The sequence below is a fragment of the Gopherus flavomarginatus genome, chromosome 9 (assembly GCF_025201925.1).
Source record: "Gopherus flavomarginatus isolate rGopFla2 chromosome 9, rGopFla2.mat.asm, whole genome shotgun sequence".
NCBI classification, from domain to species: domain Eukaryota; kingdom Metazoa; phylum Chordata; order Testudines; family Testudinidae; genus Gopherus; species Gopherus flavomarginatus.
The window spans coordinates 20,345,687-20,367,717 of record NC_066625.1 but is presented as its reverse complement, the minus strand read 5'-3'; the positions used below and the strand labels follow the sequence as shown (position 1 = coordinate 20,367,717).

Here is a 22,031-nt window from a genome sequence, read left to right as displayed (position 1 = left end):
GCTGCAAGATACAGCGCTGTAAAGCCTCAGTGTAATCAGTGCCGCAGCTCTGGGAGCACGGCTCCCAGCGCTGCAAGCTACACCCGTAGAGGATGTGGTTTACATGCAGCGCTGGGAGAGCTCTCTCCTAGCGCTGCAAGCTACACCCGTAGAGGATGTGGTTTACATGCAGCGCTGGGAGAGCTCTCTCCCAGCGCTGGCGCTCCGACCACACTCACACTTTAAAGAGCTGCCGGGCAGTGCTTTGAAATTTCAAGTGTAGCCATACCCTATGTCTATGCTACAGATACTTCAGCTGTGCTACTGTTGCACAGACACCACCTATATCGATGGAAGGGGGTTTTCTGTTGTAGTTATTCCACCTCCCTGAGAAGCAGTAGCTAGGTTGAGGAAATTTTTTACAGCCCTGAGTGACTTACCTAGATTGATTTAATTTGTAAGTTACATCAGGCCTCAATTGTCTAACTTCCATGATTATCTTTCCTCTACCCTCCTGTCTTTGTGTACGTCCAGTATCTCAAACAGGAGTCTTAAGAAGGGGCATAGTTTGGGGCAGACATGATGGGTGTAGCCCCTTCAAACTGGAAAGGCTTGGGAAGGCATGTAATTTACCCCCACGTGCAGCCCTGTTGGCCTGGCTGGAGCTTCCCCTCCAATACACAAATAAAACTTGAGGTCTCTGTATCTTCCTTCTCTCTGAAGATCCCTAAAACACACACGTTCTTTGATGTCACTTGTTTTGCTATCATTTTCATTGTGCAGAGCCTCTACTGATATGAGCAGAAGACTTTATATTTTGTGACCATCAATTCACTCTCCACATCCTAATGCATCACAGCAATGTGCTTTTGGGACCACCACTCTGTGCTGTGACACTGCTCTCTATCTGCAAGCTCTAAAAAGCTTTCTCTGATTTCAGCATAAGCTTCCTTGTCCCACACCTGCTTTGCCAGAGATGCTCCAACAGGTAGAAGAAACATAGAATCATAGAATAACAGGGTTGGAAGGGACCTCAGGAGGTCATCCAGTCCAACCCCCTGCTCACAGCAGGACCAATCCCCAACTAAATCATCCCAACCAGGGCTTTGTCAAGCCTGACCTTAAAAACCTCTAAAGAAGGAAATTGCATCACTCCTCAGGTAACCCATTCCAGTGCTTCACCACCCTCCTAGTGAAAAAGTTTTTCCTAATATCCAACCTAAACCTCCCACACTGCAACTTGAGACCATTGCTCTTTGTTCTGTCACCTGGTACTACTGAGAACAGTCTAGATCCATCCTCTTTAGAACCCCCGTTCAGGTAGTTGAAAGCAGCTATCAAATCCCCCTCATCCTTCTCTTCTGCAAACTAAATAATCCCAGTTCCCTCAGCCTCTCCTCATAAATCATGTGCTCCAGCCCCCTAATCATTTTTGTTGCCCTCTGCTGGACTCTCTTCAATTTTACCATGTTCTAGTTATGTTGTTTAGGCCACACCATCTACAAGCTGTCCTATCACACTGCTAGCAACACATATATATACATGTAGTAACATATATAGATCTCAGCAACTTTGAAACAGCTGCCTTGCTAGTCTACTCCAATCTCTTATCTAGGGCAGAGGAAAGTTTGAAATCACTAACTAATCCACTTTGTTACCCAGTAGATGGGGGTGGGAAACTTTTTGGCCTGAGGGCCACATCAGGGAATAGAAACTGTATGGCAAGCCATGAATGCTCACAAAATTGGGGTTGGGGTGTGGGAGGGGGTGAGGCCTCTGGTTGGGGATGTGGGCTCTGGGGTGGGGCTGGGGATGAGGAGTTTGGAGTGTAGGAGGGTGCTCTGGGCTTGGACCGAGGGGTTTGGAGCATGGGAGGGGGATCAGGGCAGGAGTGCGGGAAGGGGTGCAGGTTCCGGCTGGAGATGCAGACTCGGGGTGGGGCTGAGAGGTTTTGGGTGCAGGAGGGTGCTCTGGGCTGGGATCGAGGGGTTTGTAGAGCAGGACGGGGATCAGGGCGGGGGCAGGGGTATGGGGAGAGGCTCAGGGGTGCAGGCTCTGAGTGCCGCTTACCTCAAGTGGCTCCCGGAAGCAGTGGCATGTCCCTTCTCCGGCTCCTATGCAGAGGCGCGGCCAGGCAGCTCTGCACACTGTCCCATCGGCAGGCATCATCCCTGCAGCTCCCACTGGAGCACTTAGGAGCCAGAGCAGGGCCATGCCACAGCCTCCGGGAACTGAGTGGAGTGGCCCCTGACTCTGTGCCTGACTGGAGTGCCGGAGCAGGGCTGAGCCATGTGGTGCGGCCTGTGACCCAGCTGGAGCGCCAAAGTGAGGCTGAGTCATGTGGTATGGCCCCCAACCCAGCTCCCCAGCCAGAGCAGGGCCAAGCTGTGTGGTGGGGCTCCCAACCCAGCACCCCAGTCGGAGCAGGGCCGAGCTCCATGGTGCAGCGCCGGAGTGGGGCTGTGCTGTAGCCCCCCAACCCAGCACCCCGTCAGGAGCACAGGAGCGTGGCCGAGCCTCGTGGTGTGGCCCCCGACCCAGAGCCCCAGTCGGAGCACCAGAGTGGGGCCACACCACTGCCCTGGCTGGAGCACCACAGCAGGGCAAGCCCCAGACCTCGCTCCCCACCGGGAGCTTGCAAGCTGGCTTAAAAGGGCTTGCGGGCTGAATCCGGCCCACAAGCCGTAGTTTGCCTACTTCTGCAGTAGACGCTAGAAAGCCAGCTATCTGAAATGGCTGCATGGAGTGTGTCAGAGACCAGAGTATTTTAATCCTTGTATTCTATTGGTACTGGCACATCAACAGAACAACAAACTAGGGGAGGACATCTCACAGAAGGGAGTGAGAGCAGGACTGAAAGGCCGAGAGAATAAAATAAAGGGGGGAAATGAGCAGAACTGCCAACTCCATATATTCAAGCATGGCCTCCCTGCTGCCTTTGTTTCTGTACCTGCTACAAGCCCTGCAGCTGAAGAGTGAGAGGGTTAGAGCGGAAATGCATTTTGAGCCTTGCCTGAACTTACAGACCATGTTGTTCAGAAACCCCCTATGTGACATCCCCTCTCACCTCCCACACACCCCAATTAAGTGGTATGTAATATTGGACAGCATTAACCCTTTAAAAAAAAACAAAAACCCACCCATGCCAACCTTTACCAGTGTTACCTAGGGCTGGGCGAACCTCCATCCCCCAACATACAGATTTGTTACATTTGTTTCTCTCCATCAGGTCTCATCATGGTTTCCAAAGGTCAAATCCATATAGCTCTAGCCCTGTCACCCTATTACTGTATTCTTAGGCCTGGTATTCTGTTTCTCCTGGATACATTCCCCTGATTTTCCCTGTATTTCTTCACGTTACCCATTTTGTTACTGTATTCATAGGTATTTCAACCAACGTGCCTCTAGAATAGACTAGAACAGTCCTCCTTGTATCCCTTTGCAGACAGGGAGAAGTATACAATAAGACCTTAAAGTCTATGAGTATGAGTAAGAGTAGTGCTGTCAAATGATTAAAAAAATTAATGAATTGTGATTAATCGCACTATTAAACAATAGAATACAATTTATTTAAATATTGTTGGACGTTCTCCAAATTTTCAAGTATATTGTATTTTGTGTTATAATTGAAATCAAAGTGTACAGTGCTCACTTTATATTTATTTTTTATTACAAATATTTGCACTGTAAAAAATGAAAAAAATAGTATTTTTCAATAAACCTAATACAAGTACTATAATGCAATTTCTTTATCATGAAAGTTGAAGTTACAAATGTAGAATTATGTACAAAAAATAACTGCATTCAAAAATATAATAACGTAAAACTTTAAAGCCTACAAGTCCACTCAGTTCTACTTCTTGTTCAGTGACTCGCTCAGATGAACAAGTTTGTTTACATTTGCAGGAAATAATGCTGCCTGCTTCTTGGTCATAATGTCACCAGAAAGCGAGAAGAGATGTTCCCATGGCCCTATTATAGCCACCATCACAAGATATTTATGTGACAGATGCGCTAAAGATTCATATGTCCCTTCATGCTTCTACCACCATTCCAGAGGATGTGCATCCATGCTGATGGCAGATTCTGCTCAATAACAATCCAAAGTAATGAAGATCAATTCATGTTCATTTTCATCATCTGAGTCAAATGCCACAAGCAGAAGTTTGAGTCTCTCTTTTGGTGGCTCAGGTTCTATAGTTTCCACATCTGAGTGTTGCTCTTTTAAGACTTCTGAAAGCATGCTCCACTCCTTGAAGGCACTTCAGATTCTTAAACCTTGGGTTGAGTGCTGTAGCTATCTTTAGAAATCTCACATTGGTACCTTCTTTGCATTTTGTCAAATCTGCAGTGAGTGTTCTTAAAATGAACATGTGCTGAGTCATCATCCAAGATTACTAGAACATGAAATATATGGCAAAATGCCGGTAAAATAGAGCTGGAGACATACAATTCTCCCCCAAGGAGTTCAGTCACAGATTTAATTAATGCATTTTTTTTAACAAGCGTCATTAGCATGGAAGCATGTTCTCTGGAACAGCAACCAAAGCATGAAGGGGCATACGAATGTTTAGCATATCTGGTGCATAGATACCTTGAAATGCTTGGTACAAAAGCGCCATGCAAATGCCTCTTCTCACTTTCAGGTGACACTGTAAATAAGAAGTGCAGTTATAAAACAAAAAAAATCTACATTTGTAAGTTGCAGTTTCATGATAAAGAGATTGCACTACAGTACTTGTATGAGGTGAATTGAAAAATACTGTTTTATCATTTTTACAGTGCAAATATTTGTAATAAAGTGAGCACTGTACACGTTGTATTCTATGTTGTAACTGAAATCAATATATTTGAAAATGTAGAAAAACATCCAAAAATATTTCATAAATTTCAATTGGTATTCTATTGTTTAACAGTCAGATTAAAACTGAGATTAATTGCAATTGATTTTTTTGAGTTAATCGCGTGAGTTAACTGCGAATAATCAAGAGCCCTAAACAACTGAGGAACTAATTAAGAAAAAAACGCCCCCATGATAGGATGCCTGAATATACACACATCAAAGTTTAAATCTAGTGCTTGAGTAGGAAACTAGGTGTCAGGCCTGCTACATTTTATTCCTGAGTATTTGTTTTGGGCTTGTTGACACTCTGCTGAGTCTGGCTTTGTCTACATATGCAAAGAGGGCTCTGGTACGTCATGCAAACCTGCAAGTAAAAACACCTGAACCCTGCAGCATACTAGATTTTCATTTAGAAATCTCCCATCACTAGACAGCTACTGGTAGAGCTGCCTTGGTGGTATTATGGTAGGAAGGCAAGGTTATGACAGGTAACCCCACGAGACCCCCATTCCCCTTGTTTCCACAGCTGGCTTCCCTTCCTTGCAGCCCCAGGCTCCCTGTGCCCACAGCCCGCCCCTTCCTGGATCCCTACTGTCCCTGTGCCCGGAGCTCCCTCCCCATTAGAACACCCACCCACCCCCACTTCCTATGCCAGCAGCTCCACCCGTGCAGACCATCCTCCCTCTACCCACGGTTCCCTTCCCATTTGGACCCCTCACTCTCCCTATGTCCTCAGCTCCTCCCCCGCACCTTCACACCTCCCTGTGTGACCACAGCTCCCACCCCCCTCAGCAGTCTCCCCCACCCCCTCAGAGAGCTACCTTAGAACCCTCCTCTCAGAATCATCTCCCCTCCACCCCCCACGTGGCCGCAGTTCCCTCCCCAGCTCCCTCCTTCCCCTCAGTTCTCCCTCCCCCCATAGCTGCCTCCCGCCTTTGAGAGATCTAGGGGGAGGGATAGCTCAGGGGTTTGAGCATTGGCCTGCTAAACCCAGCGTTGAGTGCAATCCTTGAAGGGGGCCATTTAGGGCTTGGTCCTGCTTTGAGCAGGGGGTTAAACTGCACGCTCTCGTGAGGTCCCATCCACGCCTAAGAATCTATGATTCTATGAGAGTCTCTTGCCTGCAACCCCCTCCCACCCTCACAGCGATCTCCTCTCTCTCTCTCTCTCCCCTCAGAACAATTTGCCCCTCCTCCCCGCTCAGAGCGATCTCCCCGTGCCGCAGCTCCCTCCCCCCCCGAAGCGCGCCAAGCGGAAGCGCAGCAAGAAAACTCACTCAAGCAACAGACCGCCCAGAGCTTGCGCTCGCTGTTTACGTCATCACGACGCGACATGTGCGCGTGCGCAGGGACCGTGGCCCACGCACACGTGTCGGTCTGCTGTGAGGAGTCGGGAGCATGGCGGCGCTGGATCGCCCACAGGTACCGGCGGCTGCTCGGCCAAGCAGGGCTTGAGTCGCGTGTCGTGGAGGCTCGAATCGCTGCGGAGATTCGTCACTGCCGGCGTGCGGACTCGGGGCCTTGTGCCGAGGAGATCCTGAGCCTTGTACGGCTGCTGGCGGGGCAGCTCGTCTGCCTCAGGCCTGAGCCCTCCCTGGCACTGGGGACGAGCGGGAGGGGGGTTCCGCGCTCGCCCGGCTTCGGCTGTGTTAGGGGTCGAAGTATGGGATGGCGGAGGCCAGAGAGCTTGGAACTCTGGCCCCGGGGTAGAAGGAATTCCGCGGTGACTTGTGCTGTGTCTAGGGGGAACATCAGTGCTGGCAAACCGAATACATTTTAACTGTAAAGCAGAAGCTCCCTTCTGGTGCTGGGAGAGAGCACACTGGTCTGCCAGGCAGTACTAACCATAGAGTGCGTGTCTGCCAATAACTCACTTTGATTCACACTAATAGGAGAACTCAGGCCTGGCCTTAACATTACTTTATCTTGCTGTTTCTCTACCCTTCCAGGTTAAAAAGGCAGTGCAGGCCTTGCTCGCATACACAAAGGCCAAAAATAAAACAGATGAACTGCTTTTGAATGAGAATGAGAATGTATACTTAATGGTGACAGTATGGAAAATCCCACCACAAGAACAAGTTATCAAAATGTAAGCATTCTTACACTTCTGGTTTTCTTCAAAGGCTCTGGTTTTCTGTATTCTATAATAAATACTTTTCATCTGCTGTGGCATGCAGTGGACTGAACTTACATTCATTGCTTGTATCCCCATAAGACCACCATGTTTAAATATATTATATGTTTCAAGAATTGTTAGTAGTGTCAAAAGTTTGGAGCACTGACTGAGCATGTGTGGGAGTTTCCATGATATATGAGTCAGATATATAAAGGATCAGATCCTTCATACCTTACTCACTTGAAGTCATTTACATTAGTTACGTAAATAAAACACGATTTAGGCCTATAATCTCTGTATGGATCTATCTACTAGGCTCCAATCCAGCAAAGACTTCAACATATGCTTATCTTTACACTTCTTTTTAAGTAGTCCTAATGAGGTATGTGGGATTACTCAGTATTTAAGCATGGGAGGGTCTGTCTACACTTAAAATGCTGCAGCTGCAGTGCTTCAGTGTAGATACCATCTACGCCAATGAGAGGAATAATACACCTCCTTGAGAGGCAATAGCTAGGTCAGTGTAAGAATTCTTACATCAACCTAGTGTGGGGTGTATGCCAGGGGTTAGGCTGGTATAGCTACATCTCTCAGGCAGATGTAAAATTGTAGTATAGAACACACCTAAGTCACTGAAAGATTGGGACCTAAGGTCTTTCTGAAGTACTCATAACTGTAGTGATTTTGAACTTCTCTGTAGGCCTGACTTTGGAAAGGGAGATTCATAATCCATCTCTGAATGTTTCCACCCTTCTCACTCTCTTTTTATAGCCCACTTCCTCATGGTATTCGACCAGAAACATCTGAAGTTTGCCTCTTCACAAAAGATGAACCTGAATTATCTGCAGAACAGACTGAAAACTTGTACAAGAAACTGTTGATCCAGAATGGGATCACAAGTATCAGCCAGGTAAGGAACACATTGGAATATGATATGGACAGTAATGTCTTGTCTCTCTGCTTAAAACTTCAAAAGAAGAAAAACAGGTGTGTGATTTCTAATGCAAAATATTAACTTAATTCAGATGGTTCAAAACTTAGGACTTCTGATGAAATTTCTCTAGCTTGTCAAAGTTTCAAAACTTCAAAACGTACCCAAAGGAGTAAAATTGTCATTGCTTTCAATATTATGCAAGCAAAATATATCAGAGCACGCTTATTAATTAATAACTTCTTTTGCTTCATTTTTAACGTGCCAATAGTTTACAATAATTCTAAATTAGTTTTTAAAGCATTTTTAGAAAGCTTTTTTTCAGTGATTGCCAGTGTGGTTTCATCATTAACTGTGATATGACTTAAGTAAGATAATCTTTCATAAATGGAAAATTGAATATTCTCTAACATGTTTATTTACAGGACAAAATTATATAGTGTTTGACCTGTGAATTGTTAAACAGAGTTTGTTTACACCAGTGGTTCTCAAACTGGGGGTCGGAACCCCTCAGAGGGTCGTGAGGTAATTACATGGGGGGTCACAAGCTGTCAACCTCCACCCCAAACCCCGTTTTGCCTCTAGCATTTAGAATGGTGTTAAATATATAAAAAAGTGTTCTTAATTTATGTGGGAGGGAGAGTCACACTGAGGCTTGCTATGTGAAGGCGTCACCAGTAAAAAAGTTTGAGAGCCACTGCTTTACACAAGCTGAAACAATTCGCAGTTCTCCCATTTTCAGCTGTGTTGGCTCCTATGTTCTAATAGGAATAAAAAGCAGTCAAAATTTCTTTTTGAAATGTGTGGTTTTGGATTGATTATGTGTGACCATATGTACTTCAGCTACCATTTGATAGTTATATATATATTTTTTTATTGGTAACAATACAAAATGTTAGATTTGATTTTTTTTAAAAGGCTGTTACCTGTTTTTTAAACATCAGTTGGTCTTTTTTTAAAATAAAGTAGAGAAGACAACAGAATACATTTTAATGTGGAAGTCTTATTGGATTGGCAGTCATGCCACTCAGTTGTATATAATCATAGAAGTATTCCATTCATTCTTGCAAGGGAGTTTAATCCTATTATTACTTTCACATTACAGATCATCTCTTATAAAACTCTCAAAAAAGAATACAAACCATTTGAAGCAAAACGTCGTCTCCTGAACAGATTTGACCTCTTCCTGGCTGATGACCGAATTAGAAGGCTTTTGCCCTCACATATAGGGAAACACTTTTATCAAAGCAAAAAGTAAGTCTGTAGCTAATACATGTTTTTAACGTATTGTCCTGGGAAGCTGAACTGTTCTTACTGAATTTTGTTTTTCTTTTCCTTTTTTGTTTTTAGGGCACCTTTATCTGTAAACCTGAAAGCCAAGAATCTAGCTAAGGAACTAAACAAACATATTCAGGGAACTATACTTCCAGTTACCAACAAGGGGTGTTGTTAGTAAGTATTGATTTTTGGCTTGTGCTTCACTTGAAGGACAGTATTGTGCTCAATAGTAGGGTCAGAATGCAATATTGAATTAATTTATTTACTTTTCCTCCAGTAGGGCTTTGAATAAAGTGAGGTAAAGGTTCACTAAAATGCACAGTACTTGCAGTGGACTTTGGGTTGTCCAGAGAGACTGGGGTTTGTTTGTTTTTTAACAGAAACTTTGACAAGGAGTTTTCTTTTTGACCTCTTGACTTGACTGTAACTTTAAGAAAAAAAAATGAGAAGACATCATAGCCCTAATCATCATAATGCATTAAACATTAGTGTTAATCTCCCATCCTGCTACATTTGTGTGTGACCTAATAGATTGCATAGAGTTACTTACTACCATTAATAACAAATCAGTTTACCAGGACACTCCATTGTATGAGAAGGTCTTGTTTCTGTAAATCAGAGATAACTGCCATATTAACACACAATTCTCTTTTTTCTGTATTTTAAATCTTTATTTTATGACGGGCATAACACTTATTAGCTATTCTAATGATGTACATAGGTAGTTTGAAGATTTATGGATAAAATTTTCAAAAGCTCATAATGGACTTTCGAACATAGGTCCCATTGAAAGTCAACAGGTCTTAAGAAACTAAGTCACTTAGTTCTGAAAACGTTACCCTTATGACCTTTGAGAGACAACTCCTTGTTTTACCAATTGAAGTATCTTTTTCTTAAGATTTCCCCCCTTTGTTTATTTTTATTAAAAGACTTCTATAACTTCTTTATCCATGATTAGTTCCTGCTACAAATATAGGTATTCTTTAAAGATTTAATAGCATCTTGCAAACCAAAAAGAAGTACTGAAAAGGCTAATGTAAAATAGTTACAATAGATCTTATTTCCCTGTGAAGTCCAGCATTCTTTTTTTAAAATTAGGATCATTGTGAATAGACAGTACTCATAGTCAATTTCTTGATATGCCTAAAAGCAAGTGGTTCAGTCAGGAGGTCTGTTTTCATGTCAGATAAACAGCACACCTCTCTTTTCTTTCAGTACAGCACGTGTAGGTCACACTGGAATGAAAGCTGATGAGTTATTAGAAAATGTTACTGTTGCCGCTGAGGTGATTTCCAAGAAGTTGCCAAAGGTACTATGACATGATTAAATTAGAATGTCAAGTGGACTTGATTTAAGCGTTTCTTTGTTTATATTTACTCTTCTTAATTATTGCAGAATTGGAAAAATATTAAAGTTCTTCACCTGAAAACACTCAAATCTGTTGCTCTCCCAATCTTCAATTCATATATCTCCAATTTAGATGAGCTTGACAAGCAGCCATCTCTGCATCAAAAGGGAGTACAGGTAAAAACTTCCTACTAACTTTGCTGAATAACTTTCTACAAGGTGGTGCTATAACTGGTTATTTGTTACCTTTATGGAATAAAGCTTGTCATGTAAGTTTAACATGTTGGCATTGGGGATATTTGCCAGACATCTAGGTGCAGTACACAGACAGCAGTACACATAAGTGGTGATGAACTGTTCTCACTCAGCACTTGTTAGCATGACTGCATGCTTTTCCAACAGTACATGGTAATAGGAAACCACTGTTTCTACTTGAAGTAGTGGCAAATGGAAAACGCAATCATATAGTGTTGCTAGTCTCCTCCCTTAAACTGGTAGAGGATGAGATTCCCTCACTTTTCTGTACCCTTGTTTCTACCTTGAGATCTGGTCTTCATGGACCAGCCAGGTTATACGGCTTCAGTTCTTTTCATAAGGAAAATACAAAAAATGAAAACAAATACTTAATCGTATTAATTAAACTAATGCACAGCTCAGGAGGATGCATCGATTGCTATCAGCTGAACTATGACTTCAATATTGTTTGGGTAATAAACTCTAAAAAGTTTGGGTTATTATTTTTTTGTCTTATTTGGATGTTGTTTCATTAATTTAATCCACTTGAAGACTGTCAGTTATTTCTTTGCATTGAATTTTGCAATTGATTTCCCTGTACTTAAAATAGTTGATTTTTGCTTAATTGCTCACAGCTCTACACTTTAAGTTGTCATTTTGATGTCAGCATAACTTCTATACAGGGAAGAGGAAGAATTTTTTTAAATGTAGATATATAAGAATCCACTAAACCCTGTAATTTATTGATATTAATACAGTATATATTAGTCCATGTATGTCATTCATACAGGATTACTATACCTTTAGTAAGTTCTGTAAAAGTAAAACTCAGCATTGTTTCCTCCTTGTCTGTTGCCAAATCTGAACTGCTGCATAGCAAGATGCATGGTAACATTGCTTATAAAATTGCTGTTACCAAAGAATTGTAATTAGTGTTGGTTTAGAAGTTAACACTCTTTCAAGATCTCAGTTTCAGAAGTTCTACAAGAGTGGACTATTCATTCTTGCCTTTGTAGTAAAATAGATCAGTATATTTGTAATAATGTGTCCGACTGGGATGGAGGGATGATGTGCAATTGAAGATGTTTTGATTCTTCCTATAAGAAAAAGGAAGGGACAAAAAGGAAACAGAAGGCAGTCACAAAACAGAAGGCAGTCACAAAACAGACTTCAACTAAAGCCAAAGTGATAGCTGAAAAGAAGATGAAGAATAATGCTACTACCAAAGATCTTGAGATGGAACAGAAGAGAAAAGCAGAAACCTTGGCAGTCACAGAACCAGATGAGGATGATGGAGAAATTCCGCAACTTGTTCCTATTCAAACAGAAGCCAATGTAACTGGGCAGGAGGTAATTCTATTTAACAATAAGTTTGTGAAATCTAGAGTTTAGCTTTAACTGAATGAAGATTTTGAATGTGGATGAAATATACCTTTAGAAAGGAAAAGGCTTGAGACAGGCTAATGGAAACAGCGAGCAAGTTAAATCATTGGTATGTCTAACCTAATGCTTGCAGGACAGTCTGTTTTAATACACTTGGAGTGCAACATGTATTCCTGGGGACATCACAAGAGCAAGGGATTCTTTTCTCTTGGGATTTTTTACAAGCCTCTTATGGACAGAGGAAGCAATTTTTTTTAAACAATATTACTTCTGACTAGCACAAATAATAGGTTCTCTTTTAAATAAAACAATGGCTTCTGGAGTGAAATTTTATCTACTTTTTGCATTCCAGATGTCCAAAATCTTAATTAGTCAACGCATTTTCCACATGTCTGCTATTTGGAAAGATGAAAACTATGCACTCTGTAAATGGATATTCTGCCCGTATATGTGTCTTGTGTACCATTTCATCAAATTGTTTGACATCAGTATGTTGGTAATGGACTGGTTGCCATAGATAATCATAGCTGTGTGGTAGCAATTCATTCCCTTATTCTGACTTTTGAGATAAAACAGCTTTGAAGCAAGTTCTGAATCAAATAAATCTCTTTAAATGTGCCTCCTTTTGCCTGAGTGGAGGTCACTACTTAGGGGAGAAGTAACATCAAATCTTTTGTGGACTAATACATATAATTTATACTTCTGATAGCAACAAAATAGGAGACCCAAAGGCTATTAAAAATTGAAAGCCTTGATGCACTGTTTATACTGATCAAGTCATTACTGGGAATGGAAACACTCAGGATCATATACCATATATAGTTGTTCATAAGCCGAATATTTTTGGTAAAAAAGGTGATGAATCAAAGAGCGAGGGTCGGCTTATAAACAGGTCTGCACCAAAATTTGATGATTTTAAACTCTGTGGAATCATTGAATTGAATATCTAATACAGGGATTGGCAACCTTTTGGCATGCAGCCCACCAGGGTAAGCACCCTGCGGGCCAGGCCGGTTTGTTTACCTGCTGCGTCTGCAGGTTTGGTGGAGTGCGGCTCCCACTGGCCATGGTTTGCCACTCCAGGCCAATGGGAGTGGCAGGAAGCAGTGGCCAGCATATCCCTCTGCCCGCGCTGCTTCCTGCAATCAGCCGAACCTGTGGACATGGCAGGTAAATAGCATGAGCTATTACCCTGGGGGGCTGCGTGCCAAAGGTTGCCAATCCCTGATCTAATGCATTGTAGTTTTGTTTACTTGGAGCGTCTGCAGGCATGGAGCCCCTCAGCTCCCCATGGCTGCGGTTTGCCATTCCCAACCAATGGGAGCTATGGAAACTTCCTGCAGCTCTCATTGGCTGGGAATGGGGAACCACAGCCACAGGGAGCTGAGGGGCTCCATGCCTGCAGACGCTCCAAGTAAACAAAACATCCTGACCTGCCAGCGGCTTACTGTGACGGGCCAGGAGCCAAAGTTTTCCAACCCCTGAAGTAGAGGGTCAGCTTATGAAAGGGTAATACAGTTTTTGGTATTCTTACCTATCCATTTTGGGGGGTCGGCTTATAAACAAACAGGCTAATGAACAAGTATATGCGGTAATTAAAATTTCTTCAAAACTATCAAGTTAACTTTGGAGGATATTGGTATTCACATCTCTAACCATGCTCAGTTTGCAGACATTTCCAGCAATGTGTTAAATATCCAATGGAGAGAAAATGAATGAACGTATTTTACAAAGTTGTTCTAAAATGAAAAATAGTCATCTTGGATTTTTTATTTTAAGCACAACCTTTCAACTACTAGCATGTTCTCCTTAAGTCTGTTCCTTTTCTGTACAGTATCAGTCAAAATATTTTTTTCTTGGACCTTTTCATGGTTGAGTTGGCTTATATTAACCCTTGCACAGTCTACCTGAAATATGACCAGCTGAGTTAGGGCAAAGAATATTCTATTCATTGGATGGCACTGATCTTTAGTGCTAATGTTTTTATCAATATTGTCTTGCAAAACAATTATGATGTGTCCTTTGTTGTAAGATAAGATTTTTCCCCATGTCTTAAATACAGAAAACTGAACCAAATCAGACTCCAGGAAAAGGTGTAAACATGAGCAGAAAACCTGAGACACCACTTGGTAAGAGAAAGATGGCATCGTTGGCTCCAGAGACTCCAAAAACAAAACTGAAATTGGCTGAAAATGAGGAAGATTTGCCAACACCAGCTCAACAGAAACAGCCCAAGAAGCCCAGGATCCCAAAGGAAGTAGTAAAGGAGAAGGAGCTGAAAAAGACTCCCAAAAAAACAGCAGCAAAATCCTTTGACACACCTCATGGGGGCAAGCTTGTAAAGTCAGCCAAGAAAGCTCCCAAAACCCCAAAACAGATGTCCAAGAAAATGAAAGTCCCACAATCAGTCTGAACTCTGTCAGTTATATTATTGCTTTATCCTATAAAGTGAACTGATTAAACGTATTTGTTTTGCTTAAAAAAATAAAAAATCACTATAAACTAGAGAAAACTGCTTGATTAAAAGAGAGCCTGAGCATAGGGAGCTGTCTTTACCAAGGTTTGTAATGGCCTGTCAGTGTTTCCTTCCAGTAGCAGTGGTGCTATGAGACATGTAAATAAACCTTTTTCTAATTTGGTGATTTCTGCATTTCTTTGTGTCATCCCCCAGGCTTTATTATTTCCTTTGCCTGTACTAAAAATACACTTCAGTGCTTTATTTAGCTACGTGGATGCTCCAAGAGGTGACTCCTTTTAACAACTGAAAAGGGAGAGAAGAGAGAGGATAGTAAAGATGAGGGAAATACAGTTTTTGTTGATGTTCTAAGGATAGATGGAGGCTGTGCAATGATAAATATGCTTTGGGTTTGTGACAAAGCTGTTGCTTTGGATACTGGCTCACCTCTGGGACAACGTCTGCTTGATTGGGTCAGGTCCCTCTCCTTTACTGATCCTTCTCAAGCTGAGCAGAGATGGATGGGCAGTCTCAGCTTGCTGTGCTGGTGCCATGCAGTACAGTTGATTTCAGGATCAGGTGAAAAGCAGAGAAAGAACAGGAGGAAGATTGCAGGGGATGGAAAGGAACACGGGGTTGGGATAAGAGGAGAAGACAGAGGAGGATCTTGCATGTCAAGCTGCGGTTCTCTCTCTGGCATAGCGGTGATGGTCAAACATCCCCATTGCGATATCAGGGACTAGTGTCACAGCAAGAACTGTTACTGAGGTGATGGTAAAAAGCTTTTTTCTCCCACAAAGTGTTTTCTAAGGGCTCTAAAAAAGCAGTGGATGGAATAACTCATCCTTTTGTTATTTTGTCCACCAAAAAGCATAATTTCCAAAACATGTATTTTGGTCCATTGATTTTTCTGTCCTTATTTACCAGTCATAATTTTTAACACAGTCCTTGAGTGGTATCAGTAAATCCTTTGTTTAAATTAATTCAGTCTTTGTCTCCTCACATTTTTCTTAATCAGTTTTATATAACATCATTCTGACAATTCATGAACAGTTATGCATAGTTGAGTTCACTATTAAGGTAAATCTGGAGGTCCCATTATTACAACAGTCTTCTCTTTGACCTGTCAGTGCTTTCTAAGTTATCATCCATGTTCTTGAAATCATGTTCTCCCTTGGCTTCCATGTCACTGTTGTTTTTTGGTTTTCCTATCTGTACTGCTATTTCAACATGTCCTTTGGAGAATCTTCCAGTGTTTTGTGGGAGTTCAAGGGGGCTCTGTCTTTGGTTCCCTTCTCTTGTCCCTCTACACCTTATCTCTGGGTAACCTTATTCACAAACATAAATTCAACCGCTATCTCTTTGTGGATGACTTACAGATCTCCCTCTCTACTGTGCAAACTGAAATTTCACTTGGTCTCTGACATTTCCTTGTGGATGTCTAGCCATCAGCTCAAGCTCAACATGGATAAAACAGAGCTTTTAATCTTTCCCTCCAACCCATTTCCTCACCTGCTGCCGCCATTCTCGATCCTTGTGGATAACAGCACCATACTGCCTGCCAGGACAGCAACCTGGGTGTCATCTTTGACTCAGAACCATTTTAAGGTTCTTACATCCAAGCCCCGTCTAACTCTTGTTGATTATTTCTGCACAAAATCTCTAAGATACAGAGAGCATGAAAAGGTGGGAGTTGTCTTACCACTTTGAGAGGCCAGTTAAGTAAGAAAAAAAGCTCTCTGTATGTGTATATATAGCTCCTCAATATATGTTCCATTCTATGCATCCGAAGAAGTGAGCTGTAGCCCACGAAAGCTTATGCTGAAATAAATTTGTTAGTCTCTAAGGTGCCACAAGTACTCCTTTTTGCGGATACAAACTAACATGGCTGCTACTCTGAAACCTAATGTTAAATATTTCTGTGTCCAACTAAAGATGCCGCAGTGTTCGCACTGGCACAGTTTAAGTAAAAAAATCTTATCTATATATGTTATCTCTCTAGATACTATGTGACTGTTGAAGAGGGGGAGTTGCAGAGTTGCCTTGTGGTTGGAGTTGCTGTAGGCTTGCCGTGTGTGTGTGTGGGAGAGGGAGAGGGAGAGGGAGAGGTTGCTGGTTTTTTTGCATTTCAAAGTTGGTAACCCTAGTCTACATCTGCAGAGAACCTTAATCAATAGCTCTGAGAGGTACAACTTGTCCCATTCATCTCATGCAAGGATCTGTGTACTCCCCAGTTCACATAATTTGATATTTTCCCAATATAAATATGATATGATGGATTTTAGAATTCCTGTCATGAAATTAACCATTTTGCTGCAGCCAGGCACATGAAATTTATTCTCGCCCTGCGCTGCACAGATTGCATGAAGCTGTGGTTTATTCTGCAGCTTTCCACCCAGGGAAGAATTAACTAAATTACAGTGTGTGATCCCTGCTCTGTTCCATGGAGCTAAGCAACAGGAAGTTGAGGAGCAAGAACTGGACTCCAGCCTGTAGACACGGAGCAGGGGAGACAGGAGTGTAGGCAGCCTGGAGAACGGTGTAGTGGAGGCCTAGGGAGCCAGGGAGATGAACTGTTCAAGCCAACTAAAACTTCAAACAACATGATGGGAGCTAATGCCTGGGAAATAGAGCCAGGTTTCATGGAGAGCATAAGAAAAAGCCATCCCCCAAAATAATCAACAAATTTCACATCAGTTAATATTTTTAATGATGAACCCACAGTTCTGTATGAATGTGTATTGACTCTTGACTATCGGTGGGGGTGGGGGTGGGGAGATAGGAAAAAGAACATTTCATGGTGAAAGAATAAGCCAATGCTGCCATGTAATTTAGGAACTGCTGCAGCAGAATTTGGTCTCTTTATGCTGCAAAGCACATGAGGTCCTGGCTATTAGTCAAACTATGCTGATTTGAATTTTGCATTGTTACGGTAGGTCTGGGAGCTCCTTTAATTAGTCTTGTAACTCAGGATTGTTTAGAATAGAAAACCTGTGGGGAGTTAATTACATTTAATTACCATAAATCTTCATTTAGAAGCCATTCACAATTAATAATCACCTTGTTTAGTAACAGCAACTGAACAGTAAAAGTTGCAAGGAGCAAGTGATTTATATTGAATATCAGTCACAGCTTCTAAACTAGTATATATATGTCCCCAAGGACAGTGTTGGATGATTAAGGGAGTTTAATTCCTTTTTGTTTATTCAGAGGTTTCTCAGAAGAAAGACAATTCTTATTAGCAATGTTTTCTGGCCTCCTCAAGAAGTCTTGGCAAACCTGTCACTCTGCTAATCACCAAAGAAGGAATAGGAAAAAACAAATGTTCCTTAAATATAACTTAAAGGCTTAACTCTGCCTATTGATGAAACATCAAGCAATTAAAAGAGACCTGTATATTCTCTCACGTGTGAAACACTCAGTTGGTAACTCATTACCAATTCCAGAGAGCAACTCTAATGATCAAGCCATGTCTTCACCTGCTGTATGTAACTGCTGATGAAACAGAAGAGGTGTATGCTCTCTATTAATGGTCGGTTAGATAGAAAACACCTCCCCAAGGGCAGACTTGTCGCTTTGAAAGGCACACCAGTGGGCATTAACGTCTGTCTTAAATCAACAGCTTCTGCGCAATGACCATGTCAGAGCTGATTAAGGAAATTTCTGTGAATGAATATCTCTAGCGAGACTAAAATAAATCAGGTATGTGCAGTTTGAAAGTATGTATACATATTTAGAAAACAAAAAATTTTTTTCCCTTAATGCTTGTTTTATTTTAAGGAGTGTTTTTGAAAAAAAGCCTGTTAAACTGTATTTTTTATATTCTTTTTGTTAACTGAGTTTCTGCAGTCTCTTACTCTTCTATCTTCCTTCAGGGGGGAAAATGTCTCTCTCTTTGTCCTAGTTCTCAGATACAAGTAAACTAGTATTAATATTAGAAGACTATATTACTACTGAATTTATCAAGATTTGACTAGATTTCAAATTACTTATGCCACTGTTTTGAAGTTACATTTTTTTGGCACAAAACAACACTTACTTTAGGAAAGTGGGTTTTTTCCTTAAGTCCTTGTTTTTCTTTTTGGCAATAAAAGTGTAGTTTTACATCTATTAAATAATTGTTTGTAGACTGGAAATACCTCTTAAACTTAACGTCAAAATGTCCTAAAGCCTTCTAAGAGTATCATTGCTGCTAAACTTAAATATTGCAGGGTCTCTTTTGGAAATGTATGTATTTATTTGGGTAAAATACTTCAAAGAGACTTTGAAGTGCCCCCCCCCCCGATGTGCCTATGTTGCCAATTTAATAAAACACACAACTTGTTTGCCGTTAAATAGCAGATGATTTAAGACGTAATTTTCTTAACACTTAAACACTTAATCCAAATCAACCCATTGTAGTGAGATTTATCACTTATTTGAAAGCTTTATTGTAAACTGATGCTATCAAAATGTAATTTTTTGCTCTCTGCTAGGATATATTGCAGTCTTTTATTTGGAACTGATTTTACATTGAGGATAATGTCTACTATACTTGTACAAGTCTTTTAACCTCTCTGCCTCACTTTTTCCATATCTATTTAAACTGAAGTTTATAGTTATCTACCTCTCAGGAGTAAAACACTGCAAAAAAAAGAAATGTGTCAAAAGACCACTACAAAATTATTATAGATTTGCATCAACAGTGGAACAAATCCAGGGCCAATTTCTGCACTAGTTTACAACCCTTGTTGCAACTCTGACATCTAAGGTCTTCTCTCTTTAAATAAAACTCTTAAAACAAACAAATCCACTCCAGCGGTATAGTCAATTTTAAAAAGAACTTCAGATCCCTATAACTCAGACTCATAAGGCAGTGTTACCTTTATTAAGCTAGCTAGTGGAAATCACCTGGAACACTTTGGTACTGTTTTAAAGTATTGTATAATAAAATGCTTTTAAAAGAATAGTACCTAAAATTGTTGTGACCATGAGCAACTTGCTTAATCTCACTGCATCTTAATTTCACTGTGAATAAAATTAAGTGTGCACTTAAACAAACCACACTTTGGCTTTTGGATTTGTGGTTCTGCAAACAATGCTGAAATAATTGAAAATATAGCAGATCAACATTCTGAACATAGCTTGCACAAGTAAGAGATGGGCTGAAATTCTGGCGCCACTGAAGTCAATGGGAACTTTGACATGGAATTCAGTGGAGATAGAATTTCACCTCTGATCTGTAGTGATGTCAGAGATACTTGACAGAAGCAGAATCTGAGTTCATCGGTCTTCTCCTGTTACATGGGGTAATTTCACAAAGATCTCTGAAGAACTTCAAGTGCTTGTGAAGTGAACAACTCTGGCAAGAGAAACAGAATCATGAAACTGGATCCTAACAGATATAATAATCTTTTTTTTTTTAATTATTATAGTAGCACTTAGCAGATCAAATAGTGTCAATACCTATTGGACTAGAGGCTTAAATTTTGAGGATGTCATTTTAATGCTTTGCAGATACTTTGTGTTTTAAGATCGCAAATTGATTTGCATCTATTACAATGCATTTTAGTTTAGCAAACATGTTCTGAATCATAAAAAAAAATTAGTACTACTTCAGGAGTGCAACATTATGAAGAATACTCATCTTTTACCATAAAGGGGCATCAGCTTTCCTATAGTTTTTCATAATGGTTAATGAACTGTTAATGGTGTAAAACTTATGAGATCATAGCCTTTTATATTGTTTCCAACTGTGTATTTACCCATCTGTCAATGAAGTATACAGAACCATATTCTTCCATAGTAACCTACAGAGACCATTGTATTTCTGTGTGCACCTGAAAGGACTAGAACACAAACATATTGATTAGTTCCTGGAGGGCTTTTGTATTACCTAGGGAAGATAAAGCAAAGATTTGAGTCCTATCAGATAAGAAGAATAATCTCTGACATAAATACAACTTGTCAACATTTAAACTGTTTTCACAGCTAGTTATTAGATCTTATGACTCTGAGGGTGTGTTTTGGTGTCAGAAATGCCATGGAGACAAATTTGTCATTTTAGTCAATTTTTCCAGCAAAGCCAAATTGATGTCTTTCACGTCAGTTCCTGTAGCACCTGTTGTACCATGGACGGAGAGACGGACGCCATCCCCACCCGCCGCAGCATGAAACAAGGATGCCTCCTCAGCCCCATCATTTTCAACTTGGCCATGGAACCGCTCATCCGAGCTATCTCCAGCGGCCCAGCTGGTTCCAACCTGCACAGCAAGAAACTCAGCATTCTGGCCTACGCGGACGATCTGGCCCTTGTCACCAACAGCTCGGAAAGCCTCCAGCAAATGCTTGACATTACCAGCCAAGCCGCCGAGTGGATGGCCTTGCGTTTCAACCCCAAAAAGTGCACCTCCCTTCATATCGACAGTGGCACCAGGGCGCTGGTCCGTCCGTCGCGGTTCCTTATCCAGGGTGAGTCCATGACCTCCCTCGAAGAGGGAGAGATATATCAACACCTCGGCACACCCACAGGAGTCTGCGTCCAGCAGACCCCCGAAGACACCGTCACGGAGATCCTGCGAGATGCAGCCCAAATTGACTCCTCCCTGCTCACCTCCTGGCAAAAGATCAACGCCCTCAACACCTTCCTGATACCCCGCATCTCCTTTGCCCTCAGGGGATCGGCTGTGGCCAAGGTGCCCCTGAACAAGGCCGACAGCACCATTAGACAGCTTGTGAAGAAGTGGTTCCACCTTCCCCAGAGGGCATGCATGGACATCATCTACATTTCCCACAGGCAGGGCGGCGCCAACGTGCCTCAGATGGGTGACCTGTTCAACATAGCGGTGATGACCCACGCCTTCCGCCTCCTGATGTGCCTGGACCCGATGGTGAGGAGCATCGCGCAGGAAGCTGTACGGGGCGCGGTCAGGAAACGCATCACCAGGGCCCCCTCCGAGCGGGGCGTCACCACTTACCTCAGTGGCTCCGTGGAGGCTGAGTTCAGGAGAGACAGGGGAGACCTGTACTACCTTTGGTCTCATGCCCACAATGCCTCGAGATGCCTGGGTAAGAGAATCGGCTGCTGCTGGAAGTGGTGCGAGGAGCGCTGGGAATACTGGTGCCACGCATAAAGAACCTGGACCACGCCATTGTCACCCCGACCGCCAGAACCATGCTAGAAAGGTCCCTGAAAGACACCATCCGCTGCCACTACGCCGAGAAACTAAAGCAGAAGCCGGATCAGGGCAAGGTGTTCGAGGTGTTCAGCAAGTGGGACACCAGCAACCACTTCCTCCCCGGGGGCAGCTTCACCAGGTTTGCTGACTGGCAGTTCGTCCACTGGGCCCGACTCAACTGCGTTCCCCTCAACGGAGCCATCCGCCACAGCAACCAGGACAAGTGCTGCAGGAAGTTTGGCTACGCAAACGAGACCCTGCCGCACGTCCTGTGTGGATGCAAGCAGCACTCCGGAGCCTGGCAGCACC

General features: G+C 42.2%; 1 protein-coding gene across 1 annotated transcript; it reads left to right on the top strand.

The window, feature by feature from the left end:
- Positions 1-6,141: 6,141 nt before the first annotated feature.
- On the top strand, positions 6,142-14,748 carry RSL1D1 (ribosomal L1 domain containing 1). Its single transcript, XM_050967759.1, has 9 exons — positions 6,142-6,243; positions 6,771-6,910; positions 7,709-7,847; positions 8,974-9,122; positions 9,219-9,320; positions 10,362-10,455; positions 10,542-10,670; positions 11,832-12,077; positions 14,173-14,748. Exons 1-9 carry the CDS (start codon positions 6,220-6,222, stop codon positions 14,521-14,523), a joined length of 1,374 nt encoding a protein of 457 aa, XP_050823716.1. The 5' UTR covers positions 6,142-6,219; the 3' UTR covers positions 14,524-14,748.
- Positions 14,749-22,031: the final 7,283 nt, after the last annotated feature.

Excerpts from the sequence above, each read along its gene's own strand:
- RSL1D1 (XM_050967759.1), top strand. The coding sequence starts at position 6,220 with ATGGCGGCGCTGGATCGCCCACAG. Across the intron at positions 10,456-10,541 it reads TTTCCAAGAAGTTGCCAAAG|AATTGGAAAAATATTAAAGT; the intron begins GTACTATGACAT and ends TAATTATTGCAG. Across the intron at positions 10,671-11,831 it reads TGCATCAAAAGGGAGTACAG|AAAAAGGAAGGGACAAAAAG; the intron begins GTAAAAACTTCC and ends TCTTCCTATAAG.